At 37.1% G+C, this 10,120-nt stretch overlaps 1 protein-coding gene across 1 annotated transcript; it reads left to right on the top strand.

Moving 5' to 3' along the window:
• Positions 1-2,432: 2,432 nt before the first annotated feature.
• rab5if (RAB5 interacting factor) lies at positions 2,433-7,711 on the top strand. Its single transcript, XM_077224897.1, has 4 exons — positions 2,433-2,692; positions 3,766-3,869; positions 3,964-4,093; positions 7,086-7,711. Exons 1-4 carry the CDS (start codon positions 2,585-2,587, stop codon positions 7,125-7,127), a joined length of 384 nt encoding a protein of 127 aa, XP_077081012.1. The 5' UTR covers positions 2,433-2,584; the 3' UTR covers positions 7,128-7,711.
• The last annotated feature ends 2,409 nt before the right edge of the window (positions 7,712-10,120 follow it).

The raw sequence follows: 10,120 nt of genomic DNA, 5'->3' as shown, positions 1-10,120 counted from the left end.
TTCCACAATAGACAACACCATTGAACTGAAACAGGACTGAACATGAAATGATGGTGATTGATGAACATAATGAAAGAGTCCAAACAAACATGTTCGTTAAACTTGCAGAGCATTCAAATCTGACTACACAATAAATTGAATTTGATTTTGAAGGTTTTGAAGTACAAATGACAGTATCGTCTGCATAAAGACGAGAAGAAGAGTGTGAAAACACTAAAGGAAGATCATTAATGAAGATAGAAAAGAGAAGAGGACCCAACGTTGAGCCCTGTGGGACGTCGCTTTCTGGGATAAATAAATCAGATTGTTTCCCTTGAAGAACAACATGTTATTTTCTGTTATAAGAGTTAAACCACAATAAAGTATTTTGAGACAAACCAACTGCATAAATATTATCTGATAATACGTAACGATCAACTAGATCAAAAGCCTTCTTAAGATCAATACAAATAGCGCCTGGAAATGAAATACACTGTTGGTCAATTTTAGAAGAGCACTAGTCGTTGAATAATTAGACCCTTAAGACAGATTGAAGAGGTGATAAAATATTATTATTTTCTAAATACTTTGATAACTAATTATAAGGGGTGTGTAACGATACCCTCATGACACGATTCAATACATATCACGATACGATTGCGATACGGTCAATATATGGTCAAATTTAACACAAAATGTACTGTTGATTAAAAAGGTAAATTTGTTTTTTATTGTGTGTGTGTGTGTGTGTGTGTGTGTGTGTGTGTGCGTGTGTGTGTGTGTGTGTGTGTGTGTGTGTGTGTGTGTGTGTGTGTGTGTGTGTGTGTGTGTGTGTGTGTGTGTGTGTGTGTGTGTGTGTGTGTGTGTGTGTGTGTGTGTGTGTGAATGAATAGACATGGACTTGATGCTGGAAACCCAAAGCACAGGATAATAATAGAGACACCAGAATAACAATATTCATGATTATGAAGCTGAAAATATAGATTTTCTTTTTGACGAATATCCTTGGATATGGTATAATGTATAGGCCACTTTTTAACACAACCCCCCCCCCCCCCCCCCCCATTTGCATTATTATACATTATATTCAACATTACAGCAGTTTAATGTAGTACTGACACTACAACTTTTTCTCACACAGTAATTTTTATTTTAGGTAAATTCAATTTAAAAAACTATCCACAATACATATTGTTGCATTTTTGTATTGCTATATATTGTGAAACCCCTACTGATTCTAAATTATTTTTTCATATACTTCAGCAATAAGGCAAAATATTGATAGGTGTATAATTTGTTGGATCAAGAATATGACCTCATTTATAGATTGAAGTAATGCTGGAGTACTTCCAGATAGCTAGTTGCTCACTGGTATGTAATGGCATGTAGCATAATTATGTATTTATTTATTTATTTAATTAGCCTTAAAAAGTAGGCTATTTATTTTAAATAACGCACTTGAGCAGCGGTAAAATAAAGACCGTCAAAGTAAAATGTATTCTGTATAGCTGGCGCCCCCTGCCGGCGCGGAGAGGACAGGACGAGCTCATACAGTTACAGAAGATATCGCTGCGTCATTTATCTATCGAGCGATCTTATTATTCACAGTGTATCACTGCCATCTTGTTGCTTTTTACACTTTACATAATACAAATATCAATGACAAAATTTTGGTTACACTTTAAATGTACAATTACAATGTAACACGGACAACCTAAAATTATTATTTTATATATCTACATGATTTGGTTTTGGTTTAGGGTTAGTTGCTTACAATTATGGATACTTAATAGTTATTACTATATTAACTACATGCAACACGTGTAACGAGGACACTGTGAAATAAAGTGTTAGAGAATTTTCATTAAACGTTATTTTATTAAGCATGCTTTTGCCCTTTCACAGTATATTCTTAATAAATAAAGATACAATGCGTACAAAATACACACAATCCCCATGCCTATTTCGTCCAACACTGGGAACCTTAGCCTAGAATACAATCAAATCTCCAAAACAAAAATATCTGTTCTTGATCAATTGATTAACTTATTTACTCGCGTTATAAGTCCTATCATCTCTAAGAGTCTATAGAAAATATTTGCTATCGTTTTATATACATTATGTTTGCCCTATAAAACCCTATAAAAATAAAAAAAATATTTTTTTTACAGCGTTTGTTGCGGGGTTCCCTTTTGACGCAGCGACACGGTTTTTCATTGTAGTTTTGTTTATGTTTAACATCTAGTTGTAGATTTTATTTTACTTTGTAGATAATTAATTAAATAAATAAAATATGCAGAAATGAATGAACTCTGAAATTGCAGTAATAATCTTAGACCTGTAGAGGGCGCACAGAGGCTGCACGCATGCGCTGGAGACCAGTTCAGCGTTCTGATTGGCTGAACCTTGAGACGTCGCGTTCGCTCATTGGATGGCGTGGCAAGGTCATGACTTCGGTGCGCATGCGCAGAGTCAGTTCCCAGCGTGTTGTCAATGTGTTGCGAAAAGCAGCAAATCTGAACGCTTGCGGAAGATTTTACATTCGGGCTCAAGGCTTTTAAACGTCGGATCGCGTGTTTTATCGTGTTTAAAAAAAGGAAATATCATGACGAGCAGCTCAAAGCGGAAAGAGGAGGTTCATGTGGCCAATGGAGGAGTGAAGCAGTCCGCATGGAGCAAAGCCATCAGCTGTAAAGCAGTGTGGGAAGAGAAGGTCTGATCTAACACACTCACAGTCTCTCACACTGACATCGTGTGTGTGTGTGTGTGTGTGTGTGTGTGTGTGTGTGTGTGTGTGTGTGTGTGTGTCATAATAATAATAATAATAATAATAATAATAATAATAATAATAATAATGTGTCCCAGCAGAAGCAGACGCGTGTATGTGAACTGATGTTCACTGAGTAGGGTTCAGGGCTTTAGGGTGTCTTGTGTAGGGATTGGGCTGTTTAAAGGAGATTACTGCTGCTGACCTGAGCTGGTCCACATTTATTATTACACACACACACACATAAGAATAGTGTATTAGAATTAGATATCATTAGTAAATAAGTGCTGTAAATCGATTAATAAGTTCACCAATTAATCGCGATTAGTCGCACATTTATATTAAAGTTGTAAATATATATTTTTGGTTAATTCTATATTTGATATTTTAATATAATTTCACATTTAATCTCCAAATTAATGTAGAAACAACATGAAGACAGTAGCCTATATTTTAAATATTTGTTTAATGGCAGCTTTTCATGAAAGAAGCCATCACCGATACCAATATAGCCATTCAGCATTACAGTATTATTGAAAGCTATACATTTGAACATTTATTAGGCTTTAAAAAAATGTACAACTTTTAATTTAAGTACATTTAAAACAATGTTCACATAAATCCATTGTAATAAATGTTACATTTACCTTCCCTTCAATATCACAGAATTCATTTTTTTCCTGTCATGTTACTGTGCTGACGAGGATACTCGACAAAACGGGCATTTGGGCATATTTTATGTGCTTTTGTCCATTTAAGCTGTCTGGAGGGGCTTTCTGATCATCAATGCACATTACACATGTTTTACTGGACTGTAATACGTCTAAGCCCTTTGAGAAACTTTTTTTCTTTTAACTAATCTTAAACATCACATTTAATTATAGTTTTGATTTGAATAACTAAACCTTGCTCTCATAGAAATTGGAGTGCCATTAAAAAAAAGGGGGGAAAAACACAAACTTCCATGCGTTTCTTACTTTTCCACCTATTGTTCCTTAATTTTTTTCTTTTAATTGCAGGATGAGTTTTTAGATGTGATCTACTGGTTCCGTCAAATCATCGCAGTGATATTGGGCGTAATATGGGGTGTGGCTCCTCTGAAAGGGTTTCTGGGAATCGTCATGTGAGTACTGCAGTCCTGGCCCTGAACACTTGATCACATCACACAGTCACGCATGAGCTTAAGCGGTGTGTGTGTGTGTGTGTGTGTCCTGCAGATTCTGTGTCATCAACGCCGGCGTCCTGTACGTGTACTTCAGCAGTTTCCAGCAGGTGGACGAGGAGGAGTACGGGGGGACGTGGGAGCTCACCAAAGAAGGCTTCATGACTTCATTTGCTTTGTTTCTGGTAGATATGTTTGGCTTTCTCCTGCTAAACCTGTTATACTGTGTTTGGACTGATGCTTTACAAAGTCAGCAAAAATAACATGGAACGGGCTTTTTGGACTGTAGAAAACTGTAGAACAGAGGGAGAAAACGCATTCGACCGGATTGCTTTAGTAGTGTAACGCTCATGTGTTCGAATGTGTTCAAACAGCCACAAAAGACCGTCTTCTCTCCGTCTACTGAACTAATGCGTGAACATTATGGGAAGAGCTCGAGCCAGACGTGATTTAAACTGTCGGCTGGAGACTCAAGTTTGGTTTGAAGATGAAAAACATATCAAGCACAATGTTCTCTCACCATTCCTGATGTCTAACACACACTCACAGTGTTCGGCTGGTCTTGTGTCTGTCAGAGCAGAAACTAAAGCTGATTATCTCTGTGTGTTTCCCGTCGTCTCTTCATATGTAAAATACATGAGCTTATTTTATCCATCAAAAGATCTGAAAAAGCCCAAACATTTCCCCACCCATAGACCCTCCCCTTGAAGAAATCCGGACAGAAGTGGTTGAAAGTGGACAAAAGAGACGGATTTAAACACCAGGTGTAAACAGGAACGTGTCTCCCTCGTCCGCTTGTGATCCGATCGACCAAAACACTCTTAATACCAGGAGTGAACACGGCCTTAGAAACATAACTTGTATTAAAGGGATAGTTCACCCAGAAAGGAAAATTCTGTCAGTATTTACTCTCCCTCATGTTGTTCAACCCCGTAAGACCTTCGTTCATCTTCAGAACACGAATGAAGATATTTTTGATTAAATCTGAGAGCTGGATCACTCCTCCATAGGCTGCTACGTAATTTCATTCTGCCGGAATGCACCGAAAAAAGATGTAGGAAAATTTATAAGCGCCTTCTTTGTTTGTCCTCTTGTCTTAGTCGTTTTGTTGCTTCATCACTTTTGGTTTTCTTTTCGTGCGCTGGTTTACACGGCTCAACAGCCAATCAGAGAGATCGGTTTTCCCAACACCAAATCAACGCGTTCAATTGGCCGGACTAAAGCCGAAACAATTCGAAGCTATATTTCTTTTACAGATAGAAAGTTCGAAATAACAGCGTTTATTGAAAATCTATATCTGTTATTATCAGTGTTGGGGAAAGTTACTTTTAAAAGTTATGCTTTACAATAATTGTGTTACTCCCTAAAAACTTAGCTAAATGCGTTTAGTTACTTTTTGTTGAAAGTAATGTCACATTACTTTGTTACTTTTTCTCATCTTGGCTTGGCTTGATTGTTATAAAAAACAAGATTCACACCATAAGTGAAATGAAAAAGACAATATGGAGACAGGAGAGCAGTCAGTCAATAAATGGGAAAATGGAGTGTATTTGAAAAAGCAACTCAGATATTTTGTTGTAAATTTAAAAGTAATGCGTCACTTTACGTTACTAGTTACTAGAAAAAAGTAATTGATAACGTAACTCGCGTTACTTGTAATGAGTTACTCCAAACACTGATTATAAACACTGATTATAAGTCTTTAATATATATAATACGTCTTTACTGTCACTTTGATCAATTTAATATGTCTGGAATAAAAAATGTTAAATTCCTTAAATATACTGACTGCAAACTTTTGAAAGGTAGTGAATTGCGTGGAGTGGCGTAATATGTCATAAGAAAATGTTAATAATGAATGTAAAATGAAGTTAATTCAATAAAGCAAATTCTGATTGTTTTACATACTTAAAGTTGCACAGCTTGCCCCACTTTTCATTAACGAATGAAATTCCAAATTTATTCCAAAATAGAAGTAAAAAAACCCGCAAAATTTTCCATAAATGTCTTTTTCTTTTTTTGCATTGAGACGGTATGTTCATGGAACATATCCAGTAAAATCTCCTCCTTATTTGAAATGTTATTCATTTTACTGTAATGAAGTCATCCTGTCTTGAAACGGAGACATTTTATTTACATTGAATTAATTCACCAAAATACAATAAAACACCCCATAAATTGACCCTTCGCTAAGCCCCGGGCCTCCCTAGTTACTGTTGCTACGCCTGTCAAGCTTTCGTGTCTAGCACATCTTACACAGTGTGTATGCACCGGTGTCAGACATTCCCAATGAGATTACAAATTTTTGGCGAACATGTGAAATATCTGAGAGAGCAAGACTAAAGGGACTGCAGTATGCATATGAGGGATATATCCACGACATAATATGCAACCGATTAGAGAATAATTCCATAAAAATTGAAGCTAAAGCCTATAGTCGCAGCGCAAGCAGCCGCCGTCGCTGACCATTCAAATGGGAAACACACAAGGAACAGCTGTGTTCGTGCACAGCAGGGTAAGTGAAATGTGAAAATAATCTAATAATTATAAATCAAAGTCTATCCATAAATCTTGTGGAATAACACTAACACTGGGAGAGCCGCGATCAGATTGGGTTAAAGTTACTCAGTCAGGGGTAGTAGGCCGTCGATTAACAAAATGCTGAAATATATTTTAAAGTATGTCAGTGAGCCTCCGTCGTGTCTTTAATTGTCTTATTTTACGTTAAAATACATGCATTTTGAACAAAGAACCGTCATTATTTCCAACTTCCAAGCAATATGTGTTTTTGTTAATCCTGTGGACATATAGTTGTGAATGTGGTCTCCCACTGATGGATCACGCACATCATTTCTCCTCTTGGCTTTTAGATTTAAGAAACTTTTAGGATACCGGGTATCAGATTTGCACAATCCATACGCACAACGCTTCGGCATGTTTCCCTCGCTCAAAAGCTTGCCAGACCTCCAGCGCCTAGTTACGGTTGCTAAGACACGATTGGCCAGTGGCGGTTTTCGGGCGTGGCTTAGCGAAGGGTCAATTGTTGTTTTAATTGATTATGAATGTAATGTGGGCTGTGATTCCTGTTGATTGATCATCTCTAACTCGGCTCTTTTCTGAATGCTGTACAGTGTCTGATAACTGTGTGTGTGTGTGTGTGTGTGTGTGTGTGTTCAGGTGGTTTGGATCATATTCTACACGGCACTGCACTACGACTGAGGACCTGCAGGAAACCCATAGTCCTGGAGAGACTAAGACAGACATTAAGGCTGGATCGAGCCACTTTTCCAAGGCCTCTGTCTATGTTACCAGCAGCATGTGTGAGCCTTGAGGAAGAGGTGCATCATGGGTACAAGACCTTCTCGCACCCAGGGGTCATTGAATTTTTTAAGCTAATACTGTCCAGTGCACTGCCACGGCTAATGGGTTCGTAACTGTTATTTCTGTTCGTCCTCTGCTTTTTCTCGCTCGAATGCCGCCGTATCGAGCAGGACTTCATTTTACGTTTGTTTGTTTCTTTCACGATTAGCTTCCAACACAGATTGTCTTACTCTTATGAACTGTCAGATACAATAGGAGTGTGTAAATTCTGTACAATTCATTTTATTGAGTCCATAATGTATTAAAGAATTTCTTATGTCTCGTTGATGTAACATACTTCTCAGTATTTTATAGTGTATTCATGGAAATGCGAATCTTATGATTAATGTACCTGAGGCTGTAGAGAGACTATTTTCTGGCTGAAATGTTTTGGAGAATAAAATAAATCCTGGGCATTGTCTGCCCCACACTTTTCAACAGATCACGTTCGGATGGACATGTTATCCTTTTTCTTTATAGCTTTACAAATCCAGTAAGCTGGTTTTTTTGATGACTATTGAGAGAAGTCCTGGATTTCTGTTGATTTTAATGAGATCCACAACTATCCAATCAATTCCCCACGGACACAATCAAGCCCAGACCTACATTTGTTCCTGTTCGAGAAGCCGCTTTGCTCGGATATATGTACACAAGGCACTGGCTCAATACATCTCAACCAGGGAGGCTCAAGATGACTTAAAATTGTTGTAAAATAAGGTAAAACAGCTACGAATCAAGATTTTAATTCGCCCTCCCAAAACTTTCCCCCCATGTCTTCCCTTCTCCTATATGAGGTAGCCTAATTTTAAAAGACGAGATTTTTAAAATATGGGAAAAGTCATGTAAAATACTAAAATCTTATAACTATTGGTCTATTCTAGTCACTTTGTGAGGATAATGGCAGTGTAGCTTCTCTTCATTAAAAAAAAAAAAAAAACAGCAAGGGTTTTAACTACTTCTAGAAAATGAAAAAAAAAAGAATCTTCATCAGGCATGTTTTGCTTTTTTGTACTTTTAATTAATTAAATAAAAGCCTGACACTGCTAAATACATTTAAGTTTAGACTATTCAGTCAGCGCCATGACAGGTATGAGAGCAAGGCTGTGTGAGGGATAGACTTACTTACCATGTTGTCAATGGCGTAAAAAGCTCCTAGATCAAATATTTTTCCACAGCTCATACTCTAATATCTCCAGTTGTGACTGCTGATTGTCATTTGAACCTTTCTGGATCCGTCTTCAAATTGATAAGTTTATATGAAGTGCTGTGAGAAAAGGCTATAAATCTCCACCTCCAACATCTTCACACACAATATAGCTGAGACTCCTTTATGTGTACAGATGTGACGTGAAGACACTACATTATTTCCCGTGGAAATCTACCAGTACCATTGGAAATAAAAACATTACTACAAACTTACCGTTTTGAATCGGGCTAAGGCAAGCATATAGTGTTGAATACTGGCTGGTTTTGTACTTGCTCAAATTGTTTTGGATAATTTTTAACCCAAAAAAAGTTACATACTGCAGCTTTAATAAACGTTGCTTCCAATTAGCATATTGTGGTGTCTCATTCTTTGTAGAGTTAATCTGATATACAAAACAAATAAAAGCAGCCTCAGAGTGAATCGCCCTTAACAATCTCTCTAAAACAAATGCCATGTACATTTAATCACCACATATATAAGCCAAAGACAAAAATATAACTTAAATAGGGTAAAATGATAAAATAACCACACAGATAAGTGAAATTGCAGTGAAAAAATATAAACATAAAAGCAACAATTACAATAAAGATGAATTAGGATTAACAGGAGCTAAAAACTCCTCACCTCTTCAGTGCATTAATGCATTGCAAAAAGGGAAGAGGAGGAGACAAAACAGGAACTTAAGTTGGATCATGACATCACATCAATTAAAGGGGAAAATCACAAATTTTTCATGCATGTATATCAAGCATATGGAATTAAACCATTTTGTGTGAATTATAATAAACAATAAATACATTTAACAGTACACTTTCTGTACTCGTTACACTCACCCCCCAGAATTTACACAAAATTCTCAGAGTATAACAAAAAACCACTGGTCACTGGAGTCACAGAGTCCACACTTTAAAAACGGTGAAAGCTATAAATATGGAGAAAGTTGGCCAAAACGTCTACACATTTTGTAGGCATAACCAAAGTGCCCATTAGCCTTCACTTTGAAAAACTCAGACCAGGTAAATAAACAGGATTAATATACACAATAAAATACAGAAAAATACACTTAGTATTACCCGAGACCGTGCAATACAATACACCAACCTATACATGAATAACAGGAGATACAGACTCTACACCAGGTAAGGTTTCGAGGTAACTATTGACTCATCAGCCATCAGCCTACGAACTGGCTTAATTACGACCAGGTACCTTATTTACCTTACCTTACCTTACCTTAATTACCAAGCCTGGTAGTGTAGCCATTGTCAGAGGTATTGTCAACCGCAGTATCGTGTGAACTTTTAGGAACAGGAACAGTAGGAGAAAAAGCACTAGCTACAGTGTCATGGTCAACAGATAAGTCATCTTGTGCTTAAGAATCAGTTTGAGAAGAATAGGATGAAACCCAAGAAGCAGTATGATCATCATCACAAACAGCTATGTGAGAAATGACAGACAGAGACTCTTCATGTGACAAATCATCAGTGACAGGTAATGTTGACTAAGCCACATCACATACAGATTGAGAAGATGAGAAAGTTAACCGGCAACAATAGATTCCGATGTACCACTTTCTCATGACCAGATTTGTTACAGATCTTATAAATGTGCCCTGGAAGGTTTGGAGGCAACGGCAGAATACATA

This window comes from Siphateles boraxobius, unplaced genomic scaffold, assembly GCF_051911475.1.
Source record: "Siphateles boraxobius isolate OS27281-9 unplaced genomic scaffold, OSU_SipBor_1 94, whole genome shotgun sequence".
Lineage (NCBI taxonomy): Eukaryota > Metazoa > Chordata > Actinopteri > Cypriniformes > Leuciscidae > Siphateles > Siphateles boraxobius.
Note: the sequence above shows the minus strand (reverse complement) of the source record. Positions and strands in the feature narration are given on the sequence as shown.